This window comes from Gobio gobio, assembly GCF_949357685.1.
Source record: "Gobio gobio genome assembly, chromosome: 13".
NCBI lineage: Eukaryota > Metazoa > Chordata > Actinopteri > Cypriniformes > Gobionidae > Gobio > Gobio gobio.
In genome coordinates this window covers 16,012,606-16,028,319 of record NC_137106.1, presented here as the reverse complement: position 1 = coordinate 16,028,319, position 15,714 = coordinate 16,012,606, and the positions used below count along the sequence as shown (strand labels likewise).

At 37.6% G+C, this 15,714-nt stretch overlaps 1 protein-coding gene across 1 annotated transcript; it reads left to right on the top strand.

Annotated features, from left to right (window-relative positions):
• Positions 1-229: 229 nt before the first annotated feature.
• Positions 230-14,488, top strand: ehd4 (EH-domain containing 4). The gene is made up of 6 exons (XM_079832860.1): positions 230-828; positions 2,958-3,134; positions 4,851-4,948; positions 8,567-8,979; positions 12,057-12,221; positions 13,210-14,488. The coding sequence occupies exons 1-6, from the start codon at positions 599-601 to the stop codon at positions 13,765-13,767; spliced, it is 1,641 nt and encodes a 546-aa protein (XP_079688986.1). The 5' UTR covers positions 230-598; the 3' UTR covers positions 13,768-14,488.
• The last annotated feature ends 1,226 nt before the right edge of the window (positions 14,489-15,714 follow it).

The following is a 15,714-nucleotide window of genomic DNA, read 5'->3' as shown; positions in this document are numbered from 1 at the left end:
CAATAATCGGGATTTATTCAAAACAGATAGGCTACACTAGTAATTTTTGTATCTCCTTTGTTTTAAAATGCTTCTTTAATGGTTTTAAAATATCATACTGTGCTTTGTCAAATTATGTTGTGTACTTTCTGCGAGATGACATTGAGAAAGCGTTTCATTTCTCAAATTTCTCTTGTGGATTTTGATTTTCCGCATGTCAGCAAACTTGGTTTCAGCCCTGCTCGTTTCCACAGAAAAGAGCTTGCAGTCAGCAGTGCCAGTGCCTACAGACTCACTGCGCCGGTGCGCCCTAACAACTCCACCCTAACAACCCGCCTTCCACAGCAGGAGAAACAAACCCTTGCGTCAGTGTAGCTCATGAATATTCAAACCTAGAATCAGGAGAAAGAGCGTCACATAAAAGGATACAGGTGAGGTCACGGCGACAGACACACAGCTGGACAGTACGCGCAGAGGCCAGTAGACGGGCTAGTGTTACTACTAAAACAAATAAAGGAAAAACAACACAAAAACTGGAAGCGTCTTAAATTCCTCCAGTATAAATAAGGGAACTAAGGTTGCATCACGTATAAAAGAGAGCTTTTAGAGGAACGGCAACATGTTCACTTGGGTAAATAAGGAGCAGGGTGGAAGGAACAAGGACGGCGACATGTTTCAAACAGTGACTGAAGGACTTCAAAGTCTTTATACTAAAAAACTGCTGCCTTTGGAGGAGACCTACTTCTTCCATGACTTCCACTCACCGGCGCTGGAGGAGGCGGACTTCCAGAGCAAGCCCATGGTTCTCCTGGTGGGACAATATTCCACAGGGAAGACCACTTTCATAAGGTAACTCATTGCTTTGATAGAGATGTGTTAGAAAGTCAACTCTTCAGCAAAACGCTTAGTATAGTTTTCTGCCAGTGAATGAATGAATGAATGAATAGGTGAAGTTAACACTATTTTTAGTGTCCTGGTTAGTTACACATCTTACACGTAGGCTATTTACTAGCTAATAATAACAGTAAAGGGTATAGAAACACTTTATTTTAAGTTGACGTAGTTTGACGTTACTACATGTACAGTATCAACAGTAAATTATGCATAATTACAATTAACTAATCCCTAACCCTATAGTAAGTACAATGTAACTACGCCACCTTAAAATATTGTAATCGTAGAATATGCCAATACTTACCCTAGTAAGTACTTTAATGAATAAGTACACTGTAACAAGTACAACATAACATAAGGGGTTACACTTTTATTTTAAGGTGTCATCGTTACAGTGTAATTATATATATGTAAGTACTGAGTACCACTACCCTAATCCACTGCTATTCCTCATATTAGCCTAACATATTATTGTATACCTCTATCTGTAAAATTCTGTTTATAGTAATAGCCATCTGTATATTGTATTCATAGTACATATTCACCTGTAAATTCTGTTTATAGTAATAGCCATCTGTATATTTATTCACTGTACATATTCACCTGTAAATTCAGTTCTGTTTATAGTAATAACGTCTCTCTATTTATACATATTTATACATATTCAGTACATATCCATGTCCTGCACTTACGCATCCATTGTATATCCTGCACTTGCTGCTATTGCACTTCTGGTTAGACCTAAACTGCATTTCGTTGCCTTGTACTTGTACTTGTGTAATGACAATAAAGTTGAATCTAATCTAATCTAAAACTGAGTAGCCTAATACTAATTAATATGAAGCCTACTTACTATAGGGTTAGGGTAGGATTAGGGTTTGGTTAGTTGCATGTAATTATGCATAATGCATTGCTATGGGAAGTATGTAACATATAAGGACACTAAAATAAAGTTCTACAAAATAAGGTGTAATCAAATAATGTCTAGCAAGCCAAGAAATGCATCATAATATAATTAGACGCAACTATATTTATTGTGACTTCCTGATTTATTTTTAATTACTCATAGAACAGCATGTACACGTGTTAAGTTTAGAACAGTCAGCTCTTTGTGGTTGCTGCAACACGCTGCAAACCCTGGCAAGAGAGTGTATAAAACAACTTATGCCTGCTCACATAGTCCATTCATCTGTGAAGAGATGCAGAAGGCTGGAGAGTATGCAAACAACTCATAAAAGCATCATTATCCTTCTTATTGACTTTTTACCGTAGGTCAATACCATCCAGCATTGATGTCTGTGCTGGGTATCTCATCAGATCCTGTTCTAGACAGGGAGTCACTGAATAAATAAGAAAATCCTATAGTTCACAACTAGAACTGGCGTATTACTAAATCAGCTGTTCATAATGTAAAACATTAGTTCATAGCAGGAAATTATAGATTATATTTAAGCACTGTATTCCAGTCTAAGGAATAATGAAGTAGGCTACACAACGTTGCTAAGTATATAAGTTCTTGTAGGTGAGTATGAAAAGCCTATACAATTTGTTTGTATAATTTGTTTCACCTCTCACCCTGTAAAATTAATTTCAGTCATGCTTTTCCCAAAAAATTACACGTGCACTAGGAGAAATTCAGCCATATTTAACAATGAATGTAGTCTTATTTTTTTATTCCCTTGTGTTTATGTTGAATTTTATTGACAACAAGCCATGTGTGTTTCTTTGTTCGGAAACCTTTGACACTTTCTCATCCTCTGACAGGATGTGGTAGAAATCTATGGTTTGGCTAGGAAGTTACAGGAGGAGTGAGACTGATGGATAGGTCTGTTTTTTTACATTCTAGCCATCGTCCAAGGGTTATGTGCCACTGTTTAGTTTTGATCCTTGATCAGCTTTGATTTTATTGACTATCTGTATTTTATTGCGTTCTGTCTCAATCTATAGGTAGCCCTGTCAATTATTCCATTCTTTTTACTCTCACCCAACCGTGACCTTTTGCTGTTTGCTTGTACTGTCACATTGATTCTGCCGCTCCAGTCAACTAAGAAGTGGTTTGTTAATACTTAACCTCTCTCCTGCAGGTATCTTCTGGAGCAGGATTTTCCAGGGATGCGAATTGGCCCTGAACCAACGACAGATGGATTCATAGCTGTGATGTACAATGAGAACGAGGGGGTTGTTCCAGGAAATGCCTTGGTTGTGGACCCCAAGAAACCTTTCCGCAAGCTCAATGCATTCGGAAATGCCTTCCTAAACAGGTAAATATCAAGAGAAAAGTTTCAAAGTTTGCAACTGAAGTATTATTTAATAAGGAATATTAAAGGGGTAGTTCACCCAAAAATGAAAATTGTCATAAATTTCATGTCATTCCAAACCCATAAGTCATTTTTCTTTCAAACAAAGATAAGAAATGTATCTTTGGGGCTGAATAAACTGATAGCACCATATTCCAATGTTCATAAGATGCTTGAGACAGGAGAATGGTTGTTAGACATCATGTCATGCGGCAAGGGAATCTGGGATGTGGGCACATATTCTTGCTCGCCAATTCTCTAACGGATGTCCCTCTTGCCCGGGCCGTTGCCAAAACAAGGATTTTCCATTATCTTGCTCTGGCAGTGACATAGGATAAGACGGAAATCTGTCTGTAATGGCACAAGTACAGTTCAAGGTTTACAGTATAATTATAAAAAGACCACGCATTCACTACAATACACATTATGTCACAATGCTTTGTAGTTTTGCATATCACTTAAATTCTAGGTTTACATGTTTTCCTGCTTGGCACATTCTGCCACTCATTCATTTCTTTCATTTCTTTCATCCCACGCAGCCTGATTTTCTGTTACAGGCAAATATTTTCCACAAACGAAGTGTCTAAAAAATGGTGTTAAGGGCCACTTCTCCTTTTAGGTAACTATAGCTCTGGCATGAGCTTCCACATGTTTTAATGCTTAATTTTAGTACCTAGACAGTTAGACAAAGGTTTTTTTCCCCTGTTTGCTGGATATTTATGTGAAGGGGAAATGGATAAGAATTTCTTTGACAGTGACCACTATAGAGGTCAAAGGCACACTTGACAGAGAACATCTCCTCTCCTCCAGAGGAACCACAAAACAATGCACTTCGTTTCCTGTGGATCCCGTTGTGCGTCATGTGATGGCACTTTTAGGCACAGCAGTTTCTTTCTCAGATTTTCTCTTCTGGCTTTTTGAATAAAATGCATGTGTGATTTTCATGAAAATGAAACTTGTTTTAAATGCCTCTTCCTCTATTTCTCAACATGTCCTTCTGCTTTGCAGCTGACAGGTGATGTTTGATCACAGATGTTGCAATTTCCTCTTAGGTTTTGTGTAAAAAAAAGAAGAAAAAAAGACAAATCGTCAAACTCACTTGAGACAATGTTGCAAACCTTACATCACCATAATATCACCCTCACATGGAGATTTCTTGATATAATATTAAATAACAGTTCATTACATTTAGTAAATGTATTATTTATTTGTTGAATGCCTGTTTTTTTTTTTTTCTAAAATGTTGCCCCAAGGTTGTGGCATAGTTTAACACAGTCCATTAGATCCTTCATTAGAATGCATCTGGATGATGCAGTCCTTTTTTTAGGTTTCATTTCTTAATTTTTAAGATGCAGTCATATTAGCAAAACTTCAGCTAAATTCTGTGGGCAAAAAGGGTCCATTGTCAATAGTGTAGCAATGTATGAACAACAGCTCACACAGAAATGTTGTGTTTGTGTCAGCAAAATCTTCTTTTATTTTGTATTTTATGCTCTATTTATCACTGCTAGAGTATCCCATTTAAGTGTGTCAGGCTTGATTCTTTTATCTTTTAAATAATTTTTAAAGAAAATGTTTCTCAGCTGTTTCTCATGAGTCAACCGACAAATGTAGTGATACTACCAGCATTTCCGGTGATAACATGAGTTATTTCACTACTCTCTCCATCTGTCTTGCTAGGTTCATCTGCTCTCAAATGCCCAACCAAGTTCTGCAGAGCATTAGCATCATTGACACACCGGGGATCTTATCTGGCGAGAAGCAGCGCATAAGCAGAGGTCAGTGGCTGCAGTGCTTACTGTACAGGAGGATGTTCATTCTGGTCTTTATAGATGCTTTAGAGCCAGTCCATCCTGCATTGTGTAATAAACAAAGGCTGGGAGTTACACATGGACTTGGTCCCATGGCCACACACATGCAATAGGATATCAAATGGCCCTTTTCTTCTCTGACAGTTTTCTCAAGTGCTCCTCCAAAGATACATATGTTTAAACTTGGTAGAGGGGAGATAATGTCATATGACCAACACATCATGAACTGGGTTGTTTAGCAGGCAGAATTCTTCATTCTGAAGTCTCTGTGGCTATTTCTCATTGAAAATAGATTTGGTGTGATGCATTGTAGCAGACAGACACAGACCAGTTCACTCCCTAGAGGACTGAATCTCATGTTCCCAGAATAAGGAACAATCATAATGCTTAAGTCATTAGTTTTCATTTTAGTCACCAGATCTGGCCTGTTTCTTTGTAAATTTCCTCTGTTGTTTCCGTCCCTGTCTCCCATTACATGACACCAGCACACACGCACTGGAAACCCTGATGATTCTCTGGCGTTATGATGTCAGCATTTCTCACTTTCTTTTTTCCTCTTTTTGCAAGCATGAGTGTAGCTTGCCAAACACACTTCTGGGTTTACATCAACATTCTGGTACCTCAGTATGTAGCTAGTGTATGTGTATGTGTAGGGGATCATCAATAAACAAAACAAGCATGCTCTGTTTATGCTGTACAATTGTCATCTATGAAAAATGCACGGCAGCAGAGGTACAGTATGGCGCGAGAGGGTCTGCAAACTGTAGATTGAGGATTAAGACACATGGGCGTTCCACATCTGTTCCTGCTTTAGCGCTGCTCAGCTGAGGTTGCATTCCTCTTACGTTAACGTCTCTGACACATCTCATTATGCACCATTGGCTTTGTGCATCAATTATGTTTGAATTATGGGTCAGTGACAAATAAGGTTTGGCAAGATGAGATATTCAAAAATATTTTAAAAGCATGTATCACGAATGTTAAAATGTACACAATTTGAGTTTATGTAATTAAAAATTACATTTGCACCATTTTTTTACGGAAGTTAAAGGGATAGTTCACCCAAAAATGAAAATTCTGTCATCATTTACTCACCCTCAAGTTGTTCCAAACCTGTATGAGTTTCTTTGTTCTGCTGAACACAAAATAAGATATTTGGAGATGTTTGTTACAAAGCAGATAGAGCAACCATTGACTACTATAGTATTTTTTTTCCCCTACTATGGTAGTCAATGGTTGCTCTATCTGCTTTGTTACAAAAATTCTTCCAAATATCTTATTTTGTGTTCAGCAGATCAAAAAAAAATCATACAGGTTTGGAACAACTTGAGGGTGAGTAAATGATGACAGAATTTTCATTTTGGGTGAACTATCCCTTTAAGACTGAATGTACCTGAAAATGTCAAATGGTGTAAATGCCAAAGAATGAGAAATATTAAATATTTTATCCACCTAGATGGCATGTAAGCGTACTCATAGAAATAAATACTTCATTTTAAAATATCACAAAATAGATTTTATTAGAGTTATCTCTAAATGTAAATTGTAATGCGTTTTAGCAATATTTGGCAGGACATATGCTGAAAACACCTCTGTTTTCTAAATAATCAAATTATATAAAAACCACGTTATTACAACACATTTGTCCTTCTCTGTGATATAATTACCTATCACCTTGTCTTCTTGCACAATATTAACAAAATGGCTCCTTGAATGGTGGTTACACCACCATGACACTTCAGAAAGTTGACTTGACTCACATGATTCCCCAAATGAATTATAATATTCAGAACAATTGTGTTCCATTTACTTTTATTTACTATTAAAAAGTTCTAATGTAAGATTATGGCAAACTAGCGGATATGCTGTTTTATTTAGAATTTCACCTTTTTTAAACAAGATCAGTTATTTGGTACAAAGTTTTTAAGGTTACACCACATTGACATTTTTGCAATCATCTCCCAAATATTCTCTCAAAATGAAAATATGTATCATAACCAGAAATGTTAGGTTCTCAAAAAAGAGAATGCATGCAAGTAGTTTGCAAATTTATTTTGAAATGTTAACCCTTTTAAATATAATTAAACAACCAAAAAAATTGCATCACGTCATTGACCCTTGTAATACGACTATGAATTTTCTACAATTAAAAAAAAAATTAAAGCCAGACATTTGTGTTGTGGCTGCTTTGAAATCTGATACATATTGCATTCTTTAGATTAATAAATGAGGGCAACATATTTGTATTTAGGGTACTCTTGTCTTTATAGGAATAGTTAAATATTCATGGGATATAATGCTGGTAAGTTGACGACTTCTGGTGTGACTGTTATACAGTACAACCAATTTTTATACATTTTTAAACAGTTTATTGTTGATCATTATGCGCTCAGTTTGGACTGTTTAAAATGAACTATGGCAAAAATTTGTTAAATTGTAAAATGAAATCATGACTAGTTATAGGACCCAATCTACATAGACATCCCCCTTCACAATTATATACGTTTTAACCTAAAATATTGATGTTTTTTTGTTTTGTTGTTAATTTAGAGTGAGGAAAAGACTTTTCTTCTACTGCACTAAGTTGCCTTACATGGAATACCACTGATGGTTCCCACACTCTTAAGCACTGAGCTCCTCCTTTGCAAAAACTTGGCAGAACTTTTTGTAAAAATTGTTATAGTGATGTGTAATCCATGCCATTGTTTTTGGAGCAGCGAAATTTGACTGTTGGGTGGTTGGATAAGCTGGATCTCTTTGCTTAAAATTAATTTATCAACACGTGTACTTGCTTATCATGTGATTGAAGGCTGATATGGTGTCTGTCTCTATGAGATTGTAATGGTCGTGCCAGGGCTGGGACCTGTGAACTGACACAAGGCTTGAAAACTGATCGTTACACCCTTCTCTCTTCTTGTTTCTTCCAGTTACAGAAAGAAAGGTGTAACCATTATTTATGCGTGAAGGACAGTTTAACTCATTTTTTCCAGTCAATTTCAAAGAATTTGTGTGTGTGTGTGATGTTTCCATAATGAATGTTTTAAATCTGAATTTTAGTCTTAGATCTTAGTATTTTATTTTTATTAAATTATGTTATTTTAGAAGGTTTATTTATTATGTTTGATTATTTTGCATATTTGTTTATTATATATTATATCAGGGTACCCTAAACTGGGGTTTGTGAGTTGATGGAAAGTGAATAATTAATTAAATAATAAAAATATAAATAAAAAAGCACTAAAAACATTAAATGTTTTACTTGTTTACCTGCCTGTCATGTGACCATTAACCAGAATCAGAGAACCATGTACATGTGAATGCGCTGTTAAATTATTAACATATTAGCTTAAAATCTCAAGGGGGTTCTTCAAGTTAATATTTTAGGCCAAAGACATCGGCTGAAAAGTTTAGGAATCCCTTTATTATACCATATGTTTTTGTATTGTTATTTTATACTACTGTTTTACTACTGTATCACTATGGTGTGTAATGATGAATGTGGTACACTAAATTCATTTTCCCTTACATGGACAATGAAGTATGCAGTATTTAAATTCTGATTCTATTGATATTTTTCCACTACAGGCTATGATTTCTCGGAGGTTCTGCGCTGGTTTGGAGAGCGAGTGGACCGTATCATTCTTCTCTTTGACGCCCATAAGCTGGACATATCTGATGAGTTTTCTGAAGCGATCAAAGCTTTCCGTGGGCAGGATGATAAAATCCGTGTGGTATTGAACAAAGCCGACCAAGTGGACACTCAGCAGCTGATGCGTGTTTATGGTGCACTGATGTGGTCACTGGGGAAGGTGATCAATACTCCAGAGGTGGTGAGGGTCTATCTTGGATCTTTTTGGGCCAAACCTCTCCAAAATGCAGACAATCGACGTCTGTTTGAAGCTGAAACACAAGATCTCTTTAGAGACATCCAGGGTTTGCCTCGCAACGCTGCCCTGCGTAAGCTGAATGACCTCATCAAAAGAGCTCGTCTTGCTAAGGTAGGTTTTCTAAGTAATATGTGTTTTAATGTCATAGTTGTCACAGCTTAGAGGTCTACATGGAAATGCATTTTGACGTTTTAAAATTTGGTTAGCGCCATTTTTATTATTGTCAGAGTTATTATCAGAGTATTAGTAGACTGTCTGCTTAAACTCTGCTAACACTTTATTTTGATGATACCACAACAGACATTCTAGTACTGACTATATAAGTAACTACATGTCAACATATTCTACTAACCCAAACCGTCTGACTACTTATACTCTAATGAGAGTTAGTTGACATGTAGTTGCAATTACACTAGATTGCCAAAAGTATTGGGACACCCCTCCAAATCATTGAATTCAGGTGTTCCAATCACTTCCATGGCCACAGGTGTATAAAATCAAGCACCTAGGCATGCAGACACTTCTACAAACATTTTCGAAAGAATGGGTCGCTCTCAGGAGCTCAGTGAATTCAAGCATGGTACCGTGATAGATTGCCACCTGTGCAATAAGTCCATTCGTGAAAATTCCTCACTACTAAATATTCTACGGTCAACTGTTAGTGGTATTATAACAAAGTGGAAGCAATTGGGAACAACAGCAACTCACCCCCGAAGTGGTAAGCCACGTAAAACAGATGTTACATCACCAAGTGTGATGCAATGTGTCGGATGCAGTGGTGTAAAGCACGCCGCCACTGGACTAGAGCAGTGGAGACGTGTTCTCTGGAGTGATGAATCACGCTTTTCTGTCTAGCAATCCGAAGGACGAGTCTGGGTTTGGTGTTTACCAGGAGAATACTTTCCTGACTGCATTCTGCCAAGTGTAAAGTTTGGTGGAGGAGGGATTATGGTGTGGGGTTGTTTTTCAGGGGTTGGGCTTGGCCCCTTAGTTCCAGTGAAAGGAACTGCTTTAGCATACCAAGACATTTTGGACAATTTCATGCTCCCAATTTTGTGGGAACAGTTTGAGGATGGCCCCTTCCTGTTCCAACATGACTGCGCACCAGTGCACAAAGCAAGGTCCATAAAGACATGGATAAGCGAGTTTGGTGAGGAGGAACTTGACTGGCCTGCACAGAGTCCTCACCTCAAACAGATAGAACACCTTTGGGATGAATTAGAGTGGAGACTGCGAGCCAGGCCTTCTCATCCAACACCAGTGCCTGACCTCACAAATGCGCTTCTAGAAGAATGGTCAAAATTCCCATAAACACACTTCTAAACCTTGTGGAAAGCCTTCCCAGAACAGTTGAAGCTGTTATAGCTGCAAAGAGTGGGCCAACTCCATATTAAACCCTACACATTAAGAATGGAATGTCATTAAAGTTCATGTGCATGTAAAGGCATCCCAAAACTTTTGCCAATATAGTTTATATAATATTTTCTCTATATTTTAATGTTTATTATCAAGTAATCATTCATAAAAAAGCAAAATGAAAAACCAGTGTGAAATAAATGTTAAAAGTAGGAATAAGAAAGCTGCAAACTGCATCTCTCGTTCAACTTGCTCACTCTCTCGTACACTCTACCAGCCCTCTACTCATATGCCCCTCAAATGTGATTTTAGTTGTCAGTATATGCCTTAACATTAATGATAGACAAAGGTACAGTAGGTATGTAGTCCAGATTGGCAGTAACAATCTCTTCTTTATTGTCTTTACAAACATCCCCACCTCTCCCAGAAGGTCCGTTGTGCCATATCCCGGAAATTAGTTTTTGCAGGGTAGGATGTCTGTCTTTGTTGTGCTTGATATAAAATAAAAGGTGCTTTAAAAGTTCTTGAAAATCCTTGTATCTGGTGTTCGTGAAAGAATGGGAACCCTAATATTATTTTATATTAATATATTTTAGTGTTAATATATTTATGAATAATTATTATTTAGATCTTAAATTGTTAATAATACCTTGCTGCTTGTAAAACCCATGCTGAAACTTTCCTGCGTCGCTACTCATTGTCTGTTATTTTGTCTTGTGTTTGACCTTAGTTCAACCACCATTGTTTTTGGCTGACTGCACTGTACGAACTCTCACATTGTGCCACATGAGCCCCAATCAACGCAACCTGGTTGCGTCGTGCACTTAAATATGGACGGTATAAACAATTCACTCATGGAACCATGACAGAAAGTGTGTCTTATCTCTTCCGCAATATTTTCCAAACACGTCCAGCAAACAGGAATCCTGTAGCCCTGCGTATGCCTTCCTGTAATGGTAAAGCCATGTGAGGCAGTTAAATGGCTTCTGCATCTCCTGGAAAAGCCCAGAAAAGTCCCTTTCCGTGGTACAAAGGAATGTGTGTAATGTGCTCAGAGAGAGCACAGCCCTTATTTTTTCCTAACCTCTCCACCCTACTTAGTCTTGCCACTCGTCATGTTTACGCCTTTCCTGTCCTCCTCGAGCCGCCAATCATTCTTAAGAGGAATAAACATAGCATAAAAAGAAAAAGCCCAGCCTTAATTTAGATCTCCTGTGGTGTACTTCCTCTATATTGAGGAAAACGTTTGTATAAATACAGATGCTTTTGAATATTCCTTTGGCAAGGGCATTTCCAAGGTATAAACACAGAGATGGTGTTTAATTATGCAACCATCCTAGAGTAACAGGAGGTGGATGTCATGTGAGAAAAATTGTCTAAAGTTAAACCGTAAGACTTTCCCTAAACCCCATCAGTGATATTAATCCTGTGCTTTTTAATGGAACTTCAAGGGTTGTGATATTGTTACTTTCATTAGGATATAACATTTTTTTTTCTTTTATTTAACATTTTTTAAACTTACATTTTATATAATAAATTAGGTTTTGCTTTAAATAGTTTGACTTGATGTTGTCTTTGGGCTATGTCTTGCGTGCTAAAATGTATCTTACATGTAGTGACTAAATATTAGGGCAGTGTAATTTATTATAATAAAATAAGAAATTGCGTTCCCAGGGAATCGCAATTTCTTATTGTATTATAATTGAACCAAGGGGGCCCGTACAATTTTTATGCATATGGACCCACGGGCAGACCAGCCATGCCACCATTTTTCACACCATACCTCCTTATCATACCTACTTACTGACTATAATCTGCTGTGTGTTTTATAGGTGCATGCTTACATCATCAGCTACTTAAAAAAAGAAATGCCCTCCTTGTTTGGAAAAGAGAAGAAAAAGGAGGAGCTGATTGCCCACCTGCCTGAGATCTATCAGATACTGCAGAGGGAGCACCACATCTCACCTGGAGATTTCCCTAATGTCCTTAAAATGCAGGTAAGACCTGGCCTAAATATTAGATGTTATATTATGGCTTCTACATATCGTTAGCCTCATAGCATAATTGCCCAGATCAGATTGGCCAAAAAATGACTTTTATTCAATTATGAGGCTAACGATATGTTTACAAACTAAACAAAACTAACCAGGGTACGAGCTAACCCACACTTTTTAGCTATTCTTGCATGAAAACAACTTCCACCAACTGCTTGTTATTAAATTGTTAATTGCTGTGGATTTAGGATGGATTCCAGGCTGTAGATCTGATGAATGTTTGTCTTGTACAGTGTTTTAGCGCAATGCTCGAGTCCCTGAGGGGGCTGCTTGAGTCCCAGCCCTGCTATTGTTTGCAGAGCAAACAGAAAACGTACTTTCACTTTCTTCAGGTCTTGCCTGAAGATGTTTACCCAGCATGACTCTCAGTAGACGCTAGCTCCACATCAGAAATTGCACTGAAATATATGTGAAAACAAGATGCCAGTCAAGCACTGTAATGCAGTTTCACATAATTTTCCAGAGATTAACAGACACACATCTTGCATTCGGTCTTTCACATTTAATGAACTACCAGGGATGCATAATTTTATTTCATATGAAAAGACAGCAGTCATTAACTATAATAACATTTGCTAATTATTGACTTACACATGTACTAACAATAAACTTTCGAACAGACAGCTTCCAGGCAGCACTTGAAAGATAAAGGCCATGCTCTAAATAGACCATAGCTCAACCGGCGACATTGATTCGCTCCAGAATTAGACATCATATCACTGAACTAACCACTTCAGGACTTGGATGCCTAATTTTATAGGCCTTGCTTTATAAATCAATGTCTCTGTCATGACCTTTAAACATGCATTATTAAAAACTAAATTGAATAATGAAACCAATCTATTCCTATAACCCAGTGTGTTATCTGTTAATGCTATATTATAATTTGACATTAAATGTCTCCCTCTGTCACTCACATCTACTAATGTAGGAGCAACTGCAGCACTACGACTTCAGCAGATTCCCTTCTTTGAAGGTGAAGTTGATTGAATCTGTGGACAAAATGTTGTCCACCAAGATCTCTGGCCTGATGAACATGATCCGAGAGGAAGAAAGCAAACATCCATCTCAGATGGTCATGGGTGGAGCCTTTGAAGACTCGTCCGACGGGCCGTTTGGCCATGGATACGGTGAGGGTATCAGTGCGGGGGCTGATACTGAGGACTGGATCGTAAGTCGCGACAAACATCGCTACGACGAAATCTTCTACACATTGATGCCGGTCAATGGGAAGGTAACTGGCATCAATGCCAAGAAGGAGATGATGAGTTCTCGCCTGCCAAACACCGTACTGGGAAAGATCTGGAAGCTGGCAGACTGTGATAAGGACGGGATGCTGGATGATGAAGAATTTGCTCTTGCTCAGCACCTTATTAGGGTCAAACTGGAGGGATATGAGCTCCCTGCAGAGCTACCAAATCACCTAGTGCCTCCGTCGCACCGGAAAAACCCCACCGCAGACATCTTGTACAACCACCAGGAGGATTGAGCATCTTCATATCTGTATTTTCTTCAGCCAGCTGCTAGCACAAAATGGACTTTGAAAATTGAAGTCTTAAGAACTTAATTGAAAGGAATGACGTTTTCTTGGTTAAGCCATCTTTCGTATTCAACAATGCTGTTGATGGTCAAAATTAAACATTAGATATCTGTGACTTTCGTAGGCCTAAGACTGAGTAGGTTGGGATGTATGTGCACTAACATATTCATATTTTTGAAAGACACAGCATACAAATTTTAATTACAGCCCATAGAATTATATGATTATATGAAAATAGGCAGTGCGGTTGTAGATCATTTCATACAGAGCTTTCAAGATTTAATTATATTACATTTCATATGAAATAAAAATGTTAGTTGTTAAGTGTTCATAACAGCAGCCAAAAATAATCTTCCCATACATTACACTCTATCACAGAGGCAGTAACAGAAGTATTTTTTCATCTCACCCATTCTGACACAGTGTGAATATCCACAGATGTTACCTAGCTATTCAATTAATTTTGCAACACAATATAGTTTGTTTCTTTTTTTATATCAACATTTTCCTTGAATGCACATTTTTGAACTGATTGTAAATGATTGCATCATAATCCTGAATTAGACTCTGTGGGGAAATTGAGACGGTATTCAGTGTTTCATGATGCAATTAAAATTATGCTCATTATTAATATTTTAGATGTAACTTTTTATAAACTGGGTGTCTCACACTGGGTGTTACACATTTTATTGAGTTACATGACATTAATAAATTGACACATTAATAACAGCATTATACTGAACAGCACTGAGTTTTGCCAAAGTTTTTTGTTGTCTATAATATTTGTCTGACACTGACTAGTTGGTGAAGAATTATAGTTGTTTATAGGAGCAAGCATTTAAAGAAATGCAACCATCTACATTTAAAATATTTTTTTTGAGAGTGGCATTCAGGCTGCCAACTCTATTCTCTGCCTTGTGTGTGTGTGTGTGTGTGTGTGTGTGTGTGTGTGTGTGTGTGTGTGTGTGTGTGTGTGTGTGTGTGTGTGTGTGTGTGTGTGTGTGTGTGTGTGTGTGTGTGTGTGTGTGTGTGTGTGTGTGTGTGTGTGTGTGTGTGTGTGTGTGTGTGTGTGTGTGTGTGTGTGTGTGTGTGTGTGTGTGTGTGTGTGTGTGTGTGTGTGTGTGTGTGTGTGTGTGTGTGTGTGTGTGTGTGTGTGTGTGTGTGTGTGTGTGTGTGTGTGTGTGTGTGTGTGTGTGTGTGTGTGTGTGTGTGTGTGTGTGTGTGTGTGTGTGTGTGTGTGTGTGTGTGTGTGTGTGTGTGTGTGTGTGTGTGTGTGTGTGTGTGTGTGTGTGTGTGTGTGTGTGTGTGTGTGTGTGTGTGTGTGTGTGTGTGTGTGTGTGTGTGTGTGTGTGTGTGTGTGTGTGTGTGTGTGTGTGTGTGTGTGTGTGTGTGTGTGTGTGTGTGTGTGTGTGTGTGTGTGTGTGTGTGTGTGTGTGTGTGTGTGTGTGTGTGTGTGTGTGTGTGTGTGTGTGTGTGTGAGTGATAAGAATTTTAAGTATTTGTTTTTGTTGCTGTTTAAGTATTTTAGATAAAATATTAACAATATATACATTGACAGTAAGAGAAAACATTAAATTAAATAGTGTTTTTATTTCTGCGGTGCAAAAGAACTTATTTTGTATAATGAAATCAGTTTTCATTATGAAAACTCCTCTATGCTGTATATACATTAATACTGATGAAAGTAAGTGTGTATGTTAAACACTGTTACAATAACCATATGTACATTTTAACTAATATACGTAGATTGTTTCTGTCAGCTCAGAGGTGGATTACATGAACTAGACTGTATGATTATTTGACATGAGGTCAACTCTTGTGGCTTGTGAACATGAAACATCAATGGGCCTCGTTAATGAAATTTTCGTAATTTAATGAGCAAATTCGGAGGATTCG

Bases quoted from the DNA above. Each gene is read 5' to 3' on its own strand.
- ehd4 (XM_079832860.1), top strand. From the start codon at position 599: ATGTTCACTTGGGTAAATAAGGAGCAGGGTGGAAGGAACAAGGACGGC. The intron at 4,949-8,566 runs GTCAGTGGCTGC...TTTCCACTACAG, and splicing joins GAAGCAGCGCATAAGCAGAG to GCTATGATTTCTCGGAGGTT. The intron at 12,222-13,209 runs GTAAGACCTGGC...CTACTAATGTAG, and splicing joins CTAATGTCCTTAAAATGCAG to GAGCAACTGCAGCACTACGA.